Source organism: Phocoena sinus, chromosome 15, assembly GCF_008692025.1.
Source record: "Phocoena sinus isolate mPhoSin1 chromosome 15, mPhoSin1.pri, whole genome shotgun sequence".
Taxonomy (NCBI): Eukaryota; Metazoa; Chordata; class Mammalia; order Artiodactyla; family Phocoenidae; genus Phocoena; species Phocoena sinus.
In genome coordinates, this window is record NC_045777.1 from 43,516,205 (window position 1) to 43,539,023 (window position 22,819).

General features: G+C 50.6%; 1 protein-coding gene across 8 annotated transcripts in view; it reads left to right on the forward strand.

The window, feature by feature from the left end:
* Window positions 1–6,040: 6,040 nt before the first annotated feature.
* Window positions 6,041–22,819, forward strand: part of APMAP (adipocyte plasma membrane associated protein) — a 97,888-nt gene continuing 81,109 nt past the window's right edge. For 7 of the 8 annotated variants that reach the window (XR_004345837.1, XM_032605583.1, XM_032605584.1 and 4 more), the window contains exons 1-3: window positions 6,041–6,178; window positions 14,207–14,323; window positions 18,850–18,965. Coding sequence is in view for 7 of the 8 variants with exons in the window: in XM_032605583.1 (XP_032461474.1) it covers window positions 6,087–6,178; window positions 14,207–14,323; window positions 18,850–18,965 (325 nt within the window). In the remaining variant the exon portion in view is untranslated. Of the gene's footprint in view, window positions 6,179–14,179; window positions 14,324–18,849; window positions 18,966–22,819 lie in introns of all 8 variants that reach the window. The other variant, XM_032605585.1, reaches the window with a different exon arrangement.

Sequence of the window (22,819 nt, forward strand, 5' to 3'; positions counted from 1 at the left end):
TTCTTTTTTGTGGTGATGTTTTTTGATCAGATAACACTATTCTTTGTTGTTGAATATAATCCTTGGCACAAAACTGGAAGAGACCTATTCACTCAAAAGAGAACACTTAAAAAATTCACTCTTCCGGGGAGGAAATACACAACAAGCGCTCACCTATCTTAGACTGTTATTTGGTAAACCTACCTGTCTCTAGACCACTGTGCTGGCCAATCACTAATCACAGGTGGCTAGTTAGATATAAGTAAAAAAAAAACAATAAAATACTTAGTCCCTTGGTGGCAGTGGCCATAGTTAAATACTCAGGTGCCACATGGCCAGGAGCTACTACGCTGGACGACACGAGACCCCCTCGTCACGTGGAGCCCTGACCGTGGATGCTGGCCTAGAGCACAGAGAACGAGGATGCAAAACCACACCCAGGAAGCGCCGCCCATGCAGACCCACAGGTAAGCAGCTCAGCCTGCCTGCGACCCACCCCCTGCCCAGGGGTGGGCAGGGTTTCTGTGTCCTTCAGTGGATGAGATGCAGGCTTTAGAGAAGAACGCACTGAACTGGTGCCCTGAGAGGTGGGACAAGAAATGTTCCTCCAGAGCAGGAGCTGGGCTGTCCCAGGGAGAGTGTCCATGCCGAGCCCCAGGTGTGGGGAGGGAGGCTGTGGAGGATGCTGAATTTACAAAGGCGGCTCACCCGGGAACAACCCAGATCTGCACCTCTGGATGCCTGGGAAGTCACAGCAGGACTTTCCTCTCATCAGAATAGTCTGGCCGGGGGCAGGGCAGCAGGAGAGGGTTATAGAAGCTTTTAACAAGTCCAGTTGCACAGCGCCCCCCCCCCCCCGCCTTCTGGTGAAGCCATCCTGGTTTTGTCTCCTGGCTGCTGGGGGCTTGTGAAGGTCATTCCCAGCATCACAGTCCCTGGCCATGTGATGCATCAGGCCACTGAGAGAGGACAGGACACGGAGGTGAGCCTCGAGCAGGGCCTGCCTGGGGCCCAGCCGGGGGATGCGCAGGGACATTTGAGCTGCCCCTGCCCATCCCGGCCCCAGGCTTCACTTCCTGCTTCGGATCTTCTGTCAAGGCTGAAATGTCCTGACAAAGACCCAACTTGGAGTGGCCAAGATGCAGAATGCAGAGCAGAGACGGATGTCGGATGGTGTGGAAGCAGCGAAGGGACCAGGCAGAACTCAGAGACCGTCGTGATGTGACCGCACATTTATCTAAGGGTAAATCTCGAGGTGATTCAGGCAAATGCCTGTCCCGGCTCACCCACAGCTGCTGAACTTGTAGCGCAGGAAAGGTAGTGTGAATTCTCACCCCACTGCCTCGGCCTGACTCGAGTGAAATTAACTCGAGTCCTCGCAGACTGACCTGCCCCCACCTCCAGCCCTCACAATACCCAATGTCGGAACAGAAATGCTTCTGCTGCTGAGCACAGTGGGCAAGGAGGCCCTGCCAGGTGCCCCACTCCTCAGCCCACTTTATCCCCTTGGCGCCTCCTGAGCAGACACTTGTCCCCACTTGGTAGAGGAGGCGGGAAGATGGCGGAGCTGGGTTTGGATGGAGCTGACTCCATCTTTGACCCCCATGCTCAGATCCCCTCCTGGGAGAGCTTAGGGGAACATCTACATTTAATTTTATTTATAATTTTTAAGGCATCTTACTGTTGGCCTCTGTATTGGTATCTGGGCCGGGGACAGCAGCACCCAGGTGCAGGCCCAGAGAAAGCCTCCCCAGAGGCAGTGACTCTGGGGGGGGGTAGGAGGCAAGGTGGTGACGTCCAATCTGAGTTAGAGGCTTTTCCTTCATCATTGGGAATTTCTGCTGTGTAACAAGGGTGAAACCAAGCAAACAGATCCTTTCTGGTCTGTGAAAACCATTTGTCTTTGGTTCCACAGTATTATTTTTCACTGACTTGTTTTTATTTATCCTGCCTGGGCTCCATAGGGCTTCTTGGGTCTGTCGCTTGATGTCTACCTGAATCAATTTTGGAAATATCTCCATCATTCATTATATCTTTAAATATAGTTTTTGTCATTCTCACTTCTTTTCTGAGGACGCAGACATCCCATATGTTGGAACTTCTCATGTTCTAGTCTCTCTTCCTGCCTTGGTCTCGACTGCCCTGAAAGCAGAGCCTGAGATGAAGGCTTGTATGCAGCCTTCCCTGTTCTTACTTCGGAATGTGATTCCAGGAACAAGTTTGAGGGATGGGTGTGAAACAGGGAAGGAGGGTAACTAACACCATGGCAACCGCTGCTGACCTGGCAGGACTCACGAGGAATCCTATACATGTGTCTTGGAACTGGCTGGCCTCTCAACTTCCTCCTCTGGACCTGCGAATGCACTCGGGGGAAAAAGTGGCTCCCGACCCTGGGCTCATCCTCCTGGGCCTCTCTCTGTCCTTTCTGTTACCTGGTCACCATGCTGGGCTTGCCAGTGTCTTCACGCAGATGTTTCAAATATTTCGTTCATCATTGTCCTCACTGCCAGCGTGAGTCTCAGTTATCTAATCTGCCATCACACGAACAGAAAGTCATGCATAATGTTCCTTAAATGTGAAAGGTTCTCAATTCCAACATCCACTTCACCCAAGCATTTCTCATAAGTTACGGAGGCCCTTTACATATTACTTTGTACTTGTTTGTTCCCTCCCAATATAATGCAGGTATCTCCCCATCTTATTCCTTGTATTGATTGCATATGGCAAACCACTGAATGTGAGCATTTATTTAACCATTATTAATGGACACCTGAGGTGATTCCAATTTGTCTACATTAGAAACAAGACTGAAATGGACATCCATGCCCATCTTTGCACCATGGGATCAAAAGGAATGCTCGACCCCTGCAATGGCCTGAATGTTTGCCCCCCTCCCCTCCTATTCACATGTTGAGATCCTATCCTTCAAGGTGATGGTGTCAGGATGTGGTGTCTTTGGGAGGCTGGGGGTCTGGGAATCTGGGCTTTCAACAATTCCCAGGTGTTTTGCACAGCTGGCAAGGCCCTGGTCCAGTTTCGGGGATCACTGATCAAGCCCAACACTAAATGCATTTCCATTTCAATTTAAGAAAGTGATCCGGACAAAGACAGCTTTCAATCTAGGCAACAGCTTGCTTTCAGACATTTTTGGGGATGAAATATAACAAACATATATAGAAAGGTATACAAAACATAAATGTACAGCTAAACAAATTGACGTAAACAAACACCCAGGTAACTCCCGTCAAGGTCATGATAGGAAACCACCTGTGTGTGGGAAGCCACCCAGCCCATTCCTCATCATAATCTGTGTTCCCCCTGACAAGTCACAGCCCCTCCGGTCCCAAGCCCTCAGGGTCATGCCTGAGTCCCCCCAGCCCCTCATGGCGCAGAGCTGCCTCTCTCATGTTTCCTGCAGACAGTCTCTGAGGCTTCCAAAGCAAAGTGGTGGTGGGGTGATTCTCTTGGTCTCCAATCTTAGGGACACTGGACTCAGACCCCTGTCCCCCCCAAACTGGATATATGCTGTATATATGTCTCTATTTCTTCTCTAAGCAGTGATGCTCGACTTTGGCTTTTAAAAGTGTCTGGGGAGGGACTTCCCTGGTAGTAAAGAATCCGCCTTCTAATGCAGGGGAAGAAGGTCCAATGCCTGGTCAGGGAACTAAGATCCCACATGCCGCGGGGCAACTAAGCCTGCGCGCCTCAACTAGAGAGCCCATGCGCCTCAACTAGCAAGCCTGCATGCTCTGGAGTCCGTGCACCACAACTAGCCTGCGTACCTCAGCGAAAGATCTCACATGCCGCAATGAAGATCCTGAGTGCTGCAACTAAGACCCAACGCAGCCAAAAAGAAAAAAAGGAAAAGTGTCTGGGGACCCTTTAAAACTACCTATGCCCAAGCCACACCCCAGACCGATTACACTGGAATTTCTGGGATGGGACTGAGGCATCAGGATATTTCAAAGCTTCCTGGATGATTCTAATGTGCAGCTAAAGTTGAGAACCCCTGTCTTAAAAAGTGATGCATCCTGGGGCAACACGAATCACAGTGACCAGCTGGGGCACTTGCCCCTGCTGCCTGGCAAACGTGTTTATTTTCACCCTCATGTCATGCCTTTCAGCCAGGTGCCGACACTGTGAAGGACTCAAGACTCTGATTATGGCGTCTAACCCCTGGGACGGTCCTCCTGGCACAGGTGACTTAAAAACAAGTGACTGGAAAGCAGCACCGCTGGCACAGGCTCAGGGTGAGGGGAGTGGGTTCTGGTTGGTCTAACCCATGGGACACTTGGTAAGGCCTGGAGACATTACTGACTATCATGACTAGGTGGGATGCTGCTGACATCTAGTGGGTGGAGGCCAGGGGTGCTGCTAAACATCCTACAGTGCACAGGACAGCTCCCGGCTCTCCCTTCCCTCCAAGGAATTATCTGGCCCAAACTGTCAACACCACTGAGGTTGAGGGACCTGATCTAACCAATCAGAGTGGTCCCACCCCCCTGCCAGGAACGGGGTGTTAGTTATGCTGGAGGGTGGGTGGGGGGACTGAGAAGGAAAGAAACCACAGCTAGCAAAGTGGGCCTGACCATGACACCCAAACAGAAAAACAGGACTAAACCATGCCGTGCAACACGCGTGACTCAGCTCACGCAGAGTACGTGCTCCAAGACAAAACCACTGACCCCTCCAGTGGCTCTCCTGATTACAAATTCTGACCCATCCTTGCCAAGACCATCTATGGCCAACTACAGCCCCACACCCCTCGAGGACCCTTCCATAACACCCCTGTTTTGAGGAGACTCATGTGTCCTCTGGTGCATTCCTTTGCTGCAGCAAGTTGAATAAACCTAACCTTTTATTATTTTCTTGGACAGCCATGTTCCTGGCTGTTTTCAGTTGGCATGGAACACAAATAACTCCAGTGAAAGTGCCTTAGACACTAGGAAGATGTCCTGCTTGTGAAATTAGGGGAGGGATTTTCAGCAAATGAAGTGGGTCCTGAGTGATAAAACCGGTCTGACCAAGTGGAGGTGAAGGAACAATAAGGACCAAGGCAGGGAGGCACAGAATTAGAAATAGCAAGCATCCTGAGTGTGTGAAACACAGGATTCAGGGTAGGGACACTCCAGACAGGCAGGAAGGGGCCGATCATGCAGCGCTGTTAAAACCATCCCCGGCAGAGCAGCTGTACTGGCTGCATCCCGCGGGGAATGAAGTAAGATGCTGCCAAGGCCTGAACTATAATCCGGGACCCTGCCGACCTGGATTCACACAAGGAATCTTCATTCCCCCACGCTGGGTCTTCCGAGCTTTTCTTGGGGACAGCTGGGTGGGAGTCCGGTGCCCTCGAGCACCCAGAAAGGCCGTGGCACACTGGCCTGGGGACCGCCTTGCCTAGTAGCAAGAAAATCGATTCTCAGGGTTTCATTTTGAGTGGCCTTTTCTGGAGACGCTGCCGAGTAACAGGAGCCGGCTTCCTCTGCCGGGAAAACCTCCTCCCAGTGTCTTCCCCAATCCCATACAACTTCAGCTCCGTCATCTGCCGGACGCCCTCACGAGCCCGTTGGTCTCCTTCGGCAAAATTCCTCATTAAAACCCCAAAGTGTCTCACGACGACCGGCTAGAGTCGGCTCTTCCGGGAGGAGATCGCGCGGGTCAGTCGGCGGGCGCGGCCCTCGGCTTGTCCGCTGCTCCTGGCGACAGCTCGGACCACGCTTACAAACCGCCGAACGTCGCTGCGACCGACACAATGGCGAACACGGCCGGCTGCCCTTTTCCGGCGCGTTTTCCCCTTAACCCCATCGGTTAGGAAACGGCCACGGGATTCTTGGTGGGCCTCGCCTCGAGGTCAGAACAGACGTGAAAGGCTGGGACGGCGGGCTAGGACGCGGCGATGCAGACGCCTGAAGCCGCCTCCGGGACGTCGCGCTCGCTGGGACCAGCCGGGGAGCGCCTTGCAGCAACTCCCGCCCCGGCGGCCGGAAGGGGCGGGGCCCAAGTCACTTCCGCGCACGGCCGAGGAGGGAGGCGGGGCTTGTTCGTCACTTCCGCGCGCCGGGCCGTAGGCGGGGGAACGGGGCTCAGGCAGCAGGCGCGCGGGCGCCATGAGCGAGGCGGATGGGCTGCGGCAGCGCCGTCCCGTGCGGCCGCAGGTTGTCACGGACGATGCCCGGGTCCCGGAGGCCAAGGGCGGCAGGTAGGCCGGGCCCGGAGCGGGACCGTGACCCCGAGGCGGTGACAGCGGCGAGCGCCTCGTTTAGTCCCCGGGGGCCTCGCTTCACGGGAGGAAGCGGGCTCTCGCCGCGCGGTGCACCTGCGGCCCTTCGGTCATTGCCCGGCTCCCGGGACCCCCCTTCTCCCGGCCCTGCCGCACTTCCCCGTGGGGACGTCTGCGGAGCAGCCCGGGGCGCGCGGAGAGGGCCTCCGCACCTGCCCTTCTTGCCGCGCCTTCAGGAAGAACGGGGAGCCGAAGGGGCGTTTTTGGGCAGTTTTTGTGAGGGTCCAGGCTTGCACATTTTCCTGGTAGGGACGGAGATGCATAGGGACCTTCCGGAATTTAAATATACTTTGCTTTGTTAACTAAAAACTGAAGCATAAGCCTATAAAATTCTTAAAATTCTCCTCTTAACTTTATGCCCTGAGTGTCCTAACTTTGGATTTTTAGGAAGAACCAAGAGGCCCCACACAGACCAAGCTCAAAGTGTGGAACTGATTGACTTATATGTTGATAGAAATATTGGGAATATTTCTTGGAGTGCCAGCGGGTGTGGTACATACTGAATGTGAGACAGCTTTTGCCGAGAGAGACCGAATGTATTCCCTGATGATAACGAGAGGAACACATTTGAAGGAGAGACATGGCAGAGAGGAGCGTTTGGGCTCTAGAAAGGAGATTCATGGAGAGTTTTCAATAATATGTCTCGGGGCCAGTGGAAAGGTTGGATATATGTTTCGTATATAGTCCTCACTCTAGGGTGATCAGCTATCCTGGTTTGCCCTGGACTTTGGGACGTGGGACTCTAAGTGCTGACCCTAGGCAAACCAGGACAGGTTGGACACCTTTTTGACTGTGGGTGTTGTGAAATCATCTGCTGATGACTTAGGAGCCTTTAGAACACACGTGATCGGACTGGCAGTGCTGTGCTCCTGAAACTGTGCCAACACCGAGTCTCTACACACTCATGCCCAGAAGACCAGGAAGCAGCCGGCCTGGGTCTGTCTGGAGGTGCAGGGCATAGAGTGCCCGACGGCACTCGTTTGATGGGCCCAACTCTCAGCTGGGCTCCCCCAGGCACTCCAGGCCCCAGGGCAGGGGGCAGAGTTAATTCAACTGTATTTCAGTTTCTCTGGGGGTTTCTTCCTTAATGGTAGGGTTAATTGAATGTTCCAAAGTCCTCACCTGTTGCTGGTCTTTCCCTGGGTGCCTTTTGCCCTGTGTTGATTTAAGACATTTTCTTGGCTTTCCTGTGTTTCCCTCTTTCTCTTCTTTGCTCTTCTTCTGTATCTTTGTAACAGTCTCTTTCCTGTCACCCACCTTCTTTTGTATGTGTATATTGTAATTCTTTAGTTTTTTCTTATTTTTACCATGCAGTTCTTCTCTGTTTTTCACTTCTTTTGTGGTGGTTTCTAGTAGTTTATCTGATTGTCATCTTGGATTACCTTAAAAGTTGAGGGTTCACCCTAAGACGGGAAAACGTTGTGTATAATGGGTGAAGTAAAGGAATCTGAAGGAACTAGAAACATGATGATAGAGTAAACTTTAGACATGCTGAACAGAATAAAGGAAGCCTTGAAGGACATACTGTTCAGTTAACAGAAGCAGGACAATAGATTTCGGTGGACAGGACACTGAACGATACCTTGCTCAATCTCCTGACTCTTGGCATGAAAGGTGGCATTAGCTCTGTTTTCCTGGTGAGGTCGTTGAGGTCTCTGTGAGTCATGTGGTTTATGTAAAGTTACAGAGGAATGGAGTCACAAGTGACATGAAAATGAATGAAGGACAGAATTGGCCGCTGGACAGTGAGAAGCATTGTGAAGAGTTGTGTGTGACTCTCAGGTTCCAGGTATACTTGGCACCTTGGGTTCCAGTCTCCCCTGGATTTGGGCCTAACAGGTTTTCCATAAAAATCACAGGTCTCTTTTGATCTCACTGAATCTGTTGGTCAGGACTTCTGTCTGCGACTCAAGGCCCTGATGTCCTGTGTGCAGAGGTGGTTAGAGAATGCCCTCTGCCGCATTTGGCTGGTGCCGCAACAGGATTTTGTAAGTCGTGGCTGAGCCGATGGTAGTTGTCAAATCCTGTTGCGTCATTGTGATCGCTCTCTTGCCTTAGAGACTGTAGGAAATTTCAGGGTGCAGGTGTAGAGGTTGGGGCAAACAAGTTGATTTCCCAGATGGCACCTGGGAGGGAAGTTGCTGACCTTCTGGGATGTGTCAGCCCAGATTGGGAAGGAGAGTAGGATGGGCACGTGCAGCACTTTGTCGGTGAAAGTGGTATGGATGAATGGAGGGTCCTTTATTTGAGTGGACGCAGGGCAGGTGTGCGGTGGGGGCAGCCGTGCAGGAGAGGCAGAACTGTGGCTGACTGTGCCAGCTCACAGGAGCTGGCAGTGAGATGGGCCTGTCAAAGAGTTAATGAACCTTGGGCTAAAATAACCATGTGCCCAGAGCCTGGGTGGGAAGCCCTCCAACCTCACCCCCAGGACCTGTGCACCCAGCAGTTATAGGCTCAGTGCCCAGGGGAGTGCAGCTCTCGCCTGTGCCGAGAGCTCGTTGAGTCCTGTGTTTCCTCGGCTGCATGGCTCTGCTCAGTGGTTTCTCGTGAAGTTTCTGGGCAGAGCTCATGGGTTTCGAGCTCTCCCCGCCCTCTGCCCAACCTGCTGTACTGTTCCCCTGTGTGCTTGTCACTCCCTGGTGGGCCGTGTTCACACCAGGATGCATGGAGGGCGGGAACTTGATGGGGCCTGGCATGCCTGCCGTGTGTGGAGCTGGTCATTAAATGCTCGTGGGCTCCCAGGTGGTGCTGTCTGATGCGGCAGCCGCTTGGCCACATGTAGCTACTTAAGTCTAAATTAATTAAAATGAACCAAAATTAAAAATTCAGTCCCTTTTTGGTGTTACGTAGCGGGTTTGAGGGATGCTGGGGCTGATGAAGGAAAGTGATGTGGCTGTGGGGTGGCAGCAGCCACGTGAGCTTCGTGGGTGACACTGACGGGTTTGCGTGTGGGGGAATCTCACGGGGGAGGGGATGAGAGAGGCTCCCGGGTCAAGGCAGGTGGTCAGAGAGCTCCAAGGGCAGGAGTGGGGTGGGAGTGGCGAGGCTGTTTTATCGATGGGTAATAGCTGTCTGGTGAGGTTTCACAGAGAATGCAAAGCAGGCAGGCTCTAAATGGCTAAAAATTTGTGTTTGGGCTATTTTTAAAGTAATTGGATATGTAAAGTTGGAGTTTGGCGCTGATGGGTCTTTTGAGCTAATGTGTCTCAGCCTGCAGTGAGGAAGTAAACAGCCTGGGACTGAGCTGCTGTTTCTAAAACTTGACCCTGTGCAGAACTTTCCAAAGGGGCTGGCCGGCGGTCAGCCAGGGTGTTGATGGACTTCTTTCACTGGGGAGGGGTTTGAATCAGGTCAGTGGTGTCTGGCCGCACATCAGGCACAACTGGGGGTTTCTTCCTTAATGGTAGGGTTAAGACAGGGCCTTGTTTACAGCTGCCCCAGGGGAGGTGCCCCCTTCAGGAGCACTGGGCTGGGTGGCCTCCAAGTTCTTCTCCAGTTCTTTATACTCTGATTGTAAGAGGGGGCTGGCTGGGTCCTCGGCAAGGATGGGCCATGTGGACACAGGCCTTTGTCTCAGTTCCGGCCGCCTTTCTAGCTGTATGCAGTTGCCTTCTGTCCTGGCTGGACTCCTCGTTTTCCCCGTCGTAGGAAGGGGCAACCAGGTCTTCAAGCACGCTGCCACAAGCTCTAAATCACATTCCTAAATTAAGATTTTCAAATGTACACAGCAGTGTAGAAAAGGAGAGTTAACAACATAGAGTCCGAGCTAGATGGGAAGGATCTGTTTTATATGGAATCGTGTTCAGCAAGGAAAAGGGAAAGGGGCTCTTTGGCCAGTGTCACCATTTTTGTTGGTGAGTTTGCACAAGGCAGCTTCCCCTGAGGAGCAGGGGCCGGGGGTAGGGGGATTACATCAGCCCCCTATGCAGGACGGCCCGTCCTTCTTTGTGGGGGCCCTGCGGAAGGAAGGGTTTGTGTGGTGCCATGTGGCCCGCTCTTTGGGACTCCACTTTTAAAGGAACCACAGGACCAGTCATTCCTTCCCTGCACCCTTGCAGGTGCCCTGTTGCTGTGCAGACACTGGCTGTGGCCACCACGCTGACAGACTGGGCACCGAGTGAGTGATGCATGTCCCAGCCTGTGGACGGGCGGTTTGCAGAGCTGGTCACTGACTTTGTTTACTTTCTTGACTTCTTTGTTGAGATGTAATTCACATACCATCATTTTCCAGTTTAGAATGTCCAATTCAGGGGTTTTTAGTTTATTCAGAGAGATTTGCAACAGTCATCACAGTCTAAGTTCAGAATATTTTCATCACCGTTAACTTTTTTGGAGGTGAAATTCACATAAAATAAAGGGAACCACCTCACAGTGTACAGTTCAGTGATGTTTAGTGTTGGGCAACCACCACTGTGGTTTCAAAACTTTTCCTCGTCCTATGAAACTCCTTGTTCCCATCAAATAATCACTCCCCGTCTCCCCTCCCACCGTGTCCGTTAGCAGACGAGCGGATAAACGTTGGTGGTGTTGAGCTGCGGAAGGCAGAGGTGCTGACATGTGCTGCAGCTTGGATGAAGCCAGACACGTTGTGTTGAGTGCACGGAGTGGCTCGCAGAGGCCACACCGGTAGCTCCATTTACCTGCAACGCCCAGAAGGGCAGACACAGTCAGCTTGTGCAGAGTGTTTCAAATGCTACTCCAGGCTCCAGGTCCAGGCGTCTCCTCCGGTCCTTGGCAGGTGGCGTTACTAGCAGTGACTGTGGGCTTGGGGTCAGACCTGGCCCTCGGTCTCGTCCTTCTGGCAGTGGGCCGTGCGCCGGCCACCGTGCCCCATCCACTTCCCTCGTCCTGGAGCGGACGGTCCAGTTCCGCCTGGTCACCCTCCTGAGCACGTTGCATGGCACCTCTTGTTTTCACCGTCTTTGTCATCATACTTTTCGGGGCCCTTGCTCCTTGCCCCTCGCAGGCCTCTCAGGTCGTGTCCGCCTGCTGTTGTGTCTGGTGGTTAGTGCTGATCTGTGCCACGTGTGCACTGCATGCTCTCTGTTCTTGTACCCTTGACCACGTGAGTCGGTCACGATAGAAGAAGGCTGATGGGGTTTGGAGACCGGCCTGGGAGGGAGGGGTTGCCTGATTTTCCCTTCCTGGTCACCTGTCTTCTGCCAGGAGCCTGGCAACTCGGCGTTTCATCTGCTGGGGGGCGTCCTCAATCCCATGTGAAAAGGGGGTTAGGAACAAAACTTGCTTTTTGGAGGTTATTAGAGGGAAAATAGGTGCAGTTTGGGATACTCATTAGCAGAAGGGAATGTCAAAGGTCAGCACTGTCCCCTGTGCATGAAGGTACAGGTGCACCTCAGTTCTGCTTGGAGGTGTCCCGGCTCATCAGGTACAGGCGTGCTGTCCCCCTCACTGTGGGATACAGTCAGCCCGGCTCTCTGCTGCTTTCCTCCAGGTCTGGTCCTTGTCCTGGCATCCTCCTGAGGTCTCACCAGCAGTGCCTTGCATGTCCATGTTTCAGCTCACAGTCTGTTCTCACTTCGTCCTGAGCCTTTGCCAGCAGAGTCTTTAAGGTCCGTGTTTCTAACAACAGTCAGTTCGAGGAAATCTAGACCTTTTCTTTCCTGATCCTCACGATTCTTTCCTCCTCCACCTACAGCTCAATTCCAGTGCTACTTCCTCATTTTTAGGTATTCGTTATAGCAGCACCCCGTTTCCAGGTAACAGATTTAGTTTAATCAGAAAACTGTATTAGGACTTCCATGGTGGCTCAGTGGTTAAGAATACGCCTGCCAATGCAGGGGACATGGGTTCGAGCCGTGGTCCGGGAGGATCCCATATGCCACAGAGCAACTAAGCCGTGTGCCACAACTACTGAGCCTGCGCTCTAGAGCTGGCGAGCCGCAGCTGCTGAGCCTACATGCTACAACTACTGAGCCTGTGCTCCGTAACGAAGACAAGCCACAGCAACGAGAAGCCCGTGCACCACAATGAAGAGTAGCACCCGCTCTCCGCAACTAGAGAAAGCCCACGTGCAGCAACAAAGACCCAACGCAGCCAAAAATAACTAATAAAATAAAATAAATAAATTAAAAAAAAACTATTAGTTTTCTGTGGCCGCCATGACAAGCAACCACACACTTAATATAAACAACACAAATTGATTCTCTCACAGTTTCGGGCTCAGGAGTCATGCACAGTCTCACTTCGCTGAAACCAAGGTATCAGCAGGGCCACCACGTTCCTCCTGGCAGCTCTAAGGACAGTCTGTCCTCCTGTTTAGACTGGGGGCAGGATTCAGGCACTTCAGCATGCTGTCCATGTGTCTGCAGGGGGCACTCTGTCATTCTTTCATTTCCACCTACCCCCAGTAGAAGCAGAACGATTTGTTTTCTGCTTTATTTGCTTATTAAAATCATGAATGTTCAGAACTGGGTAGGACTTTGAGGTTACTCTGCCGCAAACCCCGAGTCACAGTGGGGAACCGTGGGCTTTGGGGTGCAACAGCTCACCTGAAGTGGCGTGGCTGTAGTTGGGACAGTTGGGGCTGGCACCCAGGCCCCCACATTTCTGCATTCTTCATTGAAACCATCTTGTCAAAAGTGAAGTGAAACATTGCCCTCACGTCAAGTTGCTTTGTTAAGTGTGAGTCCTGATTTTTTTCAAGTCAACTTATTTTGATAGAAAAAGATTTTCCACTTTAGGAGCTCATGATTTTAATTTGCTTTAAGTTACTTTTGATTTCAGGTGTTCAGTGAATTTGAATACGCTGATGCAAGGGAACAGTGATCCTGGGCAGTTTATTTCTTAGCAGGAGGCTTCACGTGCTCCCTGGTCCATGGGTGAGTGAGGATGTGTGTGAAGATTGTTAGAGAGGAGTTTCAGTCCCCCATGGTCATTTGTCCACACGCTTCGCTAGAGGTCCCAGGGCACTGTCAGGTCTCCCCATGGCTTTTGCAGTGACGGCCTGGAGGTGTGATCTTGTAGGTTCTCTGTCTGTATCTGTCAGGCTTCTCCCAGGCAGAAGAGCTGGGGTCACCTCTTGAGCTCTTAGAGGTGCGATGCCCAAAATGGTTGGGGTTGGATGCTCAGGACATTCTGCTTCTGTTTCCTTCTTTTTTTTTTTTTTAATTAATTTTATGTATTTATTTATTTATTTTTGGCTGTGTTGGGCCTTTGTTGCTGCACATGGGCTTTCTCTAGTTGTGGCGAGGGAGGGCTGTTGCAGTGTGTGGGCTTCTCATTGCAGTGGCTTCTCTTGTTGCAGAGCACGGGCTCTAGGCGCATGGGCTTTAGTAGTTGTAGCACGTGGGCTCAGTCATTGTGGGCACAGTCATTGTGGCGCGTGGGCTCTAGAGCACAGGCTCAGTAGTTGTGGCGCACGGGCTTAGTTGCTCTGCGGCACGTGGGATCTTCCCGGACCGGGGCACGAACCCGCGTCCCCTGCATCGGCAGGCAGACTCTGAACCACTGCGCCACCAGGGAAGCCCAGGCGGATTCTTAACCAGTGCACCACTGGTTAATAGGAAGCCCTGTTTCCTTCTTGAGTTTGTCTCTGAGCATTGCTTCTTTGAGTCCAGGCGGCCAGAGGTGGTGGCTGAGGGATGCTGTCTTCCCCGTGGATGAGGGTGGCTCCTTGCCTCAGCGCCACTCTCTCCTCTGTCACTTTGTGCCCATCAGTTCTTTGGGTTGCCCACTTTTAACCTCTGCTAGAGGATCCAAGATACAGCTTAGCAGACTACCTTGGAAATAACCGAGAAGAGTGTCCCACACGCTGAAAGGTTAACAAAAGAGCAAGGGCATGGAGTGCACAGTGCTGACCTTTAGTCACTGACATGGAGGTGGTGGCGGGCAGGCCAGGCGGGAGGGCTGCCCCTGCCCAGAGGGCCGAGACTGCGGCCATTCTGCCTGAGCCCTGCCCAGTGCCTTCCTGTGCTTTGTCTCTGGCAGCTCCTTCAGTGGCAGAGTGTTCCGAGCCACCTTCCTGATGCTGGCTGTGTTCCTCACCGTCCCCCTGCTTGGTGCCATGATGCTGCTGGACTCTCCCATAGACCCACAGCCTCTCAGGTGAGCTGTTGCACAACTTGGGGGGCTGGGGCTGTTGCTTGACAAAATATAGTAAACGGGCTGAAATGCCTTCTCGACTGATAAACCAACCTGCTCTGAAAGGTAAGTTATTATGGGAAATAGAGATCAGTGATTTCTTTAGTGCCTGTGTTTCATGTTAAGTTAGATGTTGTACAGTATTATCCATGTTACTGTTTCAAAAACAAAACTGTACAAAGCAAAATTAAAAACCAGAAAAATCCCAAACAAAAGAAGCTTAAGTATTAGAGATGATTAACCTGAATTCATTTGAAGTGTCAAAAGCACATGTAAATGCAGGTTAAGTTCAAGTTGCCTTCTTTACATTTTTTAAGTAACTGATTTTTTTTTTAATTGATAAGTGTTATTTGTTCAGCAGTCACAAATATGTTTGCTGGAATAAGGATTTATAAGTAGCTGATTTTTAGTAAACCTTGTAATTACTGTTCTATTTTTCCTAAGTTACCCTTTATCAGTGGGGATCTGTGGGTAATGCAGTCCGTTATAACTTGAAAAAATAGTGTACACCTCAGGGTCTTGTGAATGTATTCACATTTGTAATTACAGTCACGCAGAGCCAGGCTCCTCTTGGTACAATTATTTATGACATCAAGGGCTGTGCAGTCTGGTTCAGTAAGTTCCTGTTTCCCCTCAGAACCACCCAGGGTGATGAGGCTGTCTGAAGTTTACTATGAGTGAGTTCGTGTAAGACTTTAAAGCTTTAGATAAGAACCCTGGCTCAGTATAGAGAGAATCTAACAGGTGCAACTGAATAACACGTTGGTGGTTTGTGAATGAGAGTTGAGGCTTCATGGTGGTGTGTTGGGCGTCCTCTCCAAGGGGCTCCCTCCTGCCGACCCCCTCACTGGGTAGAAGGATGCGGCTAAGCCTGCCCCAAATGCAAACTGCCTGGGCCTTTCTGGATAATCCAGTTGGCCAGGCAGGAGCATGAATTGTGTCCACAGCTGGGGATCAAAACCTGGGCTGGGGAGCTGGCCTTGGAGAGAGGAGGCAGTGGGGAGCAGGTGAGCATCCGGCATCTGAGGGGACAGGGAGGGTTAGAGCTTCCATGACCGAAGACCTATGATATCAGTAGAGGTCATTTATTGTGCAGAGTGGTGAAGCAATTCGGGGAAAGAAGGTGTGAAGTCCTGACAGCCTGGAGGGGAGCGAGGCCAGGAAGGTTTTGAGGTTGTGCAGAATGAGCCCTGTCTGTGGAGTAGATGTGCCGGGTGAGGAGAAACCCAGAGAAACCGGTGTGGCTGACAGGCCTCTCCTGGGCTCAGAGTTAGGGAATGACTGGCTCCCACATTGGGGCTGTGGGCCCCCAAAGCCAGAATGAAGGCAGAAGGCTGGCAGATGGTGAGAACGGGAACGATCTGGGGTTTGGGGAAAAGTGCTGATAACAGCAGCAAACAGGACTTTTGTAAAACTCCCTTCAGAGCAAAATGAACAAGGAAGGGGGAGACCCACTGACTAGGGTGAGCAGTGCAGTCTCAGTGCTGGTGGGGCTCAGCTGGCGGAGGTGTCCTGGGGGCTCTGTCTGCAGGGGATTCAGGAAAACAGAGGACAGACAGACACAGAGGGCGCAAGACTAGGGGAGACCCAGGGTGGCTTGTTATGCAGTTGGTGGCAGTCCTTAGGGAGCAGAGTCAGCGGGAAGGCTGCCAGACTTGGCCAGATCCTGCTGTGCGGAGCAGCCTTCTTTTCTTTGTTAGGAAGATTGGGGACTAGTGGACACGACATAAGTGACATCCCGATTCCTGGAGGGTGTTGCTCAGTGTACGTCAAGATACATTTTGCATGTGGAGAGATGGGAGCCCAGTGGTGTGGTCACCTGTGGTTGGCACGGGCGCAGGAAACTTGCATCAGCTTGGTGGTCCTCACTGCACAGGAGCGTCCGCTCGTGGAACCAGAGGGGTTGGGTGGCTCAAAGGTTTCCTGAGCATCTCTGAGGACCCCAGTGTGTCTCCCTCCTGAAGGGGTCAGGGGGCATGGGACACTGTCTCTCTCCTTCCCCTGCAGGTCTCCCGTGGGCCTTGCCTGAGTTTTATTTTTTGTGTTTCTATTTGCTCCTCACATCTCTGACCACCTGTAGCATTTTATTGCTACTATTTATTTATTATCTTTGAGTTTTACAGTTTCACTCTGCTAATAGAATGCATACTTTTGACAGTAATGGTAATAGCTTTCAGTTGCTAGAAGAATTACTATTCCTGTTGGATTTTTAAATCATAGCCACAAAAATCTCTTCTTTAAAACACGTGTTTTTTATGTTAAATTTTACAGTAACTGAAAAATATGGTTTAAATATGGCAGAAACAGTCCTATCCTTTTATGAAAAATAATGTTTCTGTTCCTTTCTGGATGGAAGCTGAGTCCTTCCACAAAGTGGTGGGTGGAGGCTGCGGTGACCACTGCTGAATTGGGGCCCATGGGCCGTGTCCTGGCCACATGCTTGTGAGACACATTCACAGCTCACAGTCGGAGGGGCATTTCCTCAGTTCCACCTCAGAAGGAAGACTAAAGAGTGATCCTGATCAAATGGAACCATGGGGAGAAACAGGATAAAATTGGAAACTGAGCATAAGTGGTGACTGAAGTTAGGGGGAGTAGCACGAGTGAATAGGAGTTAACAATTAATGAGTTAATGCGAGTCCCTGGACCTGGGCCGGCCCGAGGTGCTGGGCTGGGCCTCCTGGGCTGCTGTTCCCTGATGCTTCTGCGCCCAGCGGCGGGCCTGGGGGCCCTTTTTGTGTGTCCTTTGCATTTTCTCCTATGTTTCCTTGTTTCCTCGCGGAGATTACCCAGACTCCTTGGGGGCAGGGACAGCACATGATACACTGACTAGTTTGATGCTGCAGCCATTCCCCGAGGACCTCCTGAGTGTAGGGAAACCAGCAGCGTCCACGTGGGCAGAGGGAGGTTGAGTCTCAGGGGAGGCTCCTCTGCCCCTGCTCTGTGTGCTCGTCTGTTGTTCTGTTTACACATGTACCTGCACCTGGGAGGTGTGACCTTCCCGGGCAGAGTTTGAACCCAGGTGTGTTGCAGGTCATGGTCCTGTTCTCTCCCTTTGGAAATAAAACTCCTTAGTTAACCCAAGAGTGTGTTTTTGAAAAGCAGGTAGAAAGCCATAATTGGGAGGCAGCAGATGGTGAAGCGGGGGGATTTAATTTGGGGGGAGTTGTGCTGTGTTTTGAGTAGGAGGCGGAAGGGAGTGAAGAGTTCTGCCTGGAGGGGGATGGGGGTGGAGAGTTCCCACATCACCCCCCCCCCCGCCTTGGTTGTCCCACTCTGGTGGGTGAAGTGGGGGGGGAAGTGGGAGCTCTCCTCCCTTCCTCCCTCCCTCCCACGGTACTCCCCGGGAGCCTCCTGGGTGCCAGGTGTTCAGGATACAACAGGGAAAAAACACAACAAATCCCTGATCTCGTGTGTTCTTGTGGGGACAGACAGTTGACATAGAGAAGTGAGAGCTGAAAAGTGCTGCCAACAAAGTCGAGTGGGGTGGGGTCTGTGCTTCTGGGGGCCGTGTTGGATGCTAAATTGGGTGGTGGGAGCAGGCTTCACTGAGAAGGTGATGGAGAGGAGGCAGCAGACTTAGGATGGGAGATGCCTGGTGCCCTCAGGGACCAGCAGGGAGGCAGAGTGAGGGGAGGAGAGGAGGCTGTGGCTGGACTTCAGGGTGAGGAGCTCATGGAAGACCTTGGCTCCAGGGGAGAGGGCCCGTTGCAGGGGTTTGAGGGGCGGATGCCGTGATCTGACTGTGTTTCCTAAGGTGCAGGTGGGCTGCTGGGTTGCGAGCAGACTGGGGGGGACAAGGGAGGAGGTGGGGAGGGAAGATGGTGGCGTGGACCAGGCTGGCAGCAGAGGACCTGACTTGTACAGGTGGCATCAGCAAAAGTTGCTGACGGGTTGGGAGAAATGGCGTATTTGCCTGTGTGTGGAAAGGGGAGAGCTCCTGGGGCGGCTTCTTCGTGTGGGGAGGGGTCCAGGCCAGAGGGAGCTGGGGGGCCCCCGAGAGTGACAGGCGGGAGACAGGTGCGCGTGTGCAGACGCTGGGGCTGTGGCGCCAGGCCCAGCCATCTTCTGTCCCCTCTGGAGTGGGAGGTGAGGCTGTCACTGTGAAATGTCCACTCCGCTCCCTCCGTCTCAGCTGGACCTGGGTGGCCTGGCAGCCCGGGGGAGAATAAAGGCCTGGGTATGTGAACCGCAGGGTGGAGCAGGTTGGATGGGTGGGTGGAGGCCCGGTGGCCTTGGGTGGCTGCTCCTGCGGAGTTCTTGCATCAGCCACGCTTACGTTCTCAGTTCTCTTCTGTGCTGTAACCTTTCCTGATATCCCAGGAAGTTCTTTTTCTTAACTTGTGCTTCTGGCAACTAAGGATGTTATTGGAACATGTGCTCTTTGTCAAAGAATGGGGAGTTATGCGTGTAGGTCCTTGTAGGTTCTCCGTGAATACTTTCTTCGTGTACTTTTATAGACAAATCCCTGTAATTGCGTTATTTTACAGCTTCAAAGAACCCCCGCTCTTGCTTGGTGTCCTGCAACCAAATACGAAGTTGCGACAGGCGGAAAGGCTTTTTGAAAATCAGCTTGTTGGGCCAGAGTCCATAGCACATATTGGGGGTAAGTAGACCCCTGGGACTTGGCGCTTTCTGTTGCCTGAGTGGGGTCCTGTGGGGGCAGCTCCGTGGGGAGCCCCGGGCAGCCTACTTGGCTGCGGTCGTGCGCGTGTTTGTCTACCAGATGCCCTGCGGGAACCTCTCACCTCTCCGAGTTGCAGGCCATTTTAGTGCTGGGTGATTTTGAGTTCATGTTTGTGAAGCATTTTCTTCTGCTCAAACTGTTGCACCCTTTAAAGTGAAAGGAGAAAGGAAAAAATGTGGACAAACATTGGTGCTCAGTTCATTTATCACATTGGGTAGGTGTTACTTGATAGGACGTTCCTAGCACAGATTGTCTTTGTGTAGATTTCATTTTTGAAAAGAACAGGAACCATTCTCAATATTTCCACTTTTTTTTAAAAGCTCACTTTGGTGGGTACATTTAAGGGTAACCATCTGCTTCAAAGTTGCCCAAACCTAAGAACTGGAATAGGGTCTGGTTCTAATTCTTGAGTCTGTAGCAACCTGGAACAGGTCTTTTCTGTCTGTTAGAATGAGAGTTAAGCTCAGGAATAAAAAAATATAGTTAATGAAAAGTTTGCCGAGGGTTGAGATGAGAGGATTTCCCAGCCACTGCTTACCTCTGCTCATTGGCCGTCTTTCCAAAGCACGGTGGAACGGCTGTGGGCATGGGCGGCCAGTGTGCTTCTGTTTCCTTCCAAAGGCCTGTCAGGCCCACGCCTCCACCTCTGTTGCTGTGGACCAGCCCCTCTTTCCCAGCCCTACTGTTTGGCTGGCCCGAGGACTGAGTGTTTCTGCAGTTGGTGGCAAAGTCAGAATTGTTCAGGAGGGATGGGCACTTCGTGATAGAGCTTCATGTTTCTCTTAAAAAGATTTTGATGTTTATTAATTTCACAGATTTTGTGTTTTTGGTTAAAAAAACCCGGTATTGACATTTAAAACTGGAACTTTGAGGAATTACAGTGATTTTTAAAAAAATCTCTCAGAGGATGCTTTTCTTGTGTTTTCTACTTGGCCTGATGCCTCATCTTGCTCTCTCATCACGCCTCGCTTTTCTCTCTTAAAGGAGCTGCTTGTCCTTTGGTGATATTTCTGGTTACCCGCTGCAGGTGTGAACCGCACAAAGGCCCTGGGGACCCACTGCTGCTGACAGTGGAGGGAGGCACTAGCCTCCGGAGCTGCCGATGAACATCCTTTAATTTTTTAAATAGACTATGTTTTAGAGCAGTTTTGGAGTCACACAAAATTGAGGGGAAGGTACAGAGATTTACCATATATCCCCTACCCCCTACTTTCCCCATTATTATTATTTTTTAAAATTTATTTTATTTGTTTATTTTTGGCTGCATCGGGTCTTCGGTTGCTGTGCGCGGGCTTTTCTCTAGTTGCGTTGAGCGGGGGCTACTCTTCGTGCGGTATGTGGGCTTCTCATCCCAGTGGCTTCTCCTGTTGTGGAGCACGGGCTCTAGGCGTGGGGGCTTCAGCAGTTGTAGCATGCAGGCTCAGTAGTTGTGCCTCGCGGGCTCTAGAGCGCAGGCTCAAGTTGTGGTGCATGGGCTTAGTTGCTCCGCGGCATGTGGGATCTTCCTGGACCAGGGCTTGAACCTGTGTCCTGTGCATTGGCAGGCAGATTCTTAACCACTGTGCCACCAGGGAAGCCCCTTGCCCAGTTATTAACATCTCCCATAAGATGGTACATTTGTTATAATTGATGACCCTCCATTGACACATCATCATCACCAGATTCCACAGTTTACATTAGGGTTCACTCTTGGTGTGTACGTTCTATGGGTTTGGACAAATGTTTAATGACATGCATCCATCATTATAGTATCATACAGAAAATTTTTACTGCCTCTCCAGAAATCCTCTGTGCTCCACCTCTTCATCCCTCTCTGCCCCCAGCCTCTGGCAACCACTGATCTGTTTCCTGTCTCCTTAGTTTTGCCTTTTCCAAATGTCTTAGAGTTAGAATTATACAGCATATAGTCTTTTCACACTGACTTCTTTCACTTACTGATATGCATTTAAGGTTCCTCCATGTCTTTTCATGGCTTTATAGCGCATTCCTTTTTATTGCTGAATAATATTCTGTTGTCTGGATGTAGCGTAGTTTATTTTTCCATTCACCTACTGGAGGACATTTTGGTTGCTTCCAAGGTTTGGAAATTATAAATAAACCTGCTGTAAACATCTGTGTGCAAATTATTTCATGGAGTTAAGTTTTCAGTTCATTTGGGCAAATACCAAAATAATTGCTGGATCGTATAATAAGAGTATGTTTAGTTTCATAAGAAACTGCCAAACTGTCTTTCAAAGTGGCTGTACCATTTTTCATTCCCCCCGAGCAGTGAATGAGAGTTCCTGTTGCTCCACATCCTCGCCAGCATTTGGTGTTGTCAGTGTTCTGGATTTTGGCCATTTTAATAGGTGTGAAGTGGTATCTCATGGCTGTTTTTTTTTTTTTTTTTTTTTTTGCGGTACGCGGGCCTCTCACTGTTGCGGCCTCTCCCGTTGTGGAGCACAGGCTCCGGATGCGCAGGCCCAGCGGCCATGGCTCACGGGCCCAGCCGCTCCGCGGCACGCGGGATCCTGCCAGACCGGGGCACGAACCCGCGTCCCCTGCATCGGCAGGCGGACCCTCAACCACTGTGCCACCAGGGAAGCCCTCATGGCTGTTTTAATTTGCAATTTCCTGCTGACATATGATGTGGAGCATCTTTTCATATGCTTATTTGCTGTCTGTATATCTTCTGTGGTGAGGTGTCTGTTTTAGTCTTTGGGATATTTTTTAAATTGGATTATTTGTTTTCTTATTGTTGAGTTTTAAGAGTTCTTCATATATTTTGAATACAAGTTCTTTATCAGATGCATCATTTGCAGATATTTTCTCCCAGTCTGTGGCTTGTCTTCTTATTCTCTAGATGGTGTCTTTCTCAGAGCAGAAGTTTTTAGTTTTAATGAAGTCCAGCTTATCAATTCTTTCTTTCATGGATCATGTCTTTGGTGTTATATTTAAAATGTCATCACCACACCCAAAGTCAACTAAGTTTTCTCCTTTTTTATCTTCTAGGAGTTTTGTAGTTTTGTCTTTTACTTGATCTAGGTCTGTGATCTATTTTGAGTTAATTTTTGTGAAGGGTGTAAGGTCTGTGTCTAGGTTCATCTTTTTGCAGGTGAATGTCCAGTTGTTCCAGCAACATTTGTTGAAGAGACCATCTATACCTCATTATATTGCCTTTGCTTCTTTCTTAGAGATGAGTTGTGAATCTATTTCTGGGCTCTGTATTCTGTTACTTTGATCTATTTGTCTCTTCTTTTGCTATTACCACATTGCCTTCATTATTGTAGCTTTATAGTAAGTCTTGAAGTCAGGTAGTGTCAGTCCTCCAGCTTTTTGTCTTGGCTCTTCTGGATCTTTTTCTTCTCCATATAAGCATTAGAATCATTTGGTGGATATCTACAAAATAGCTGCTTGGGATTGCTTTGAATCTATAGATCAAGTTGGGAAGAACCTCTTGACAATGTTGAATCTTCCAATCCATGAACATGGAATATCTCTCCTTTTATTTAGCTCTTTGATTTCTGTTATCAGAGTTCCATGGTTTTCCTCATCTAGATCTTGTACATATTTTGTTATATTTAAACCAAATACTTCATTCTTTTGGAAGCTAGTGTAAATGGTATTCTGATTTTAATTTCAAATTTCACTTGTTCATTGCTGGTATGTAGGAAACTGATTGACTTTTGTATATTATCTTTGTATCCTGCAACCTTGCTATAATTGCTTATTAGTTCCAGGAGTTTTTTTTGTTATTGTTGATCCTTTGGTATTTTCGACATAGACAATCATGT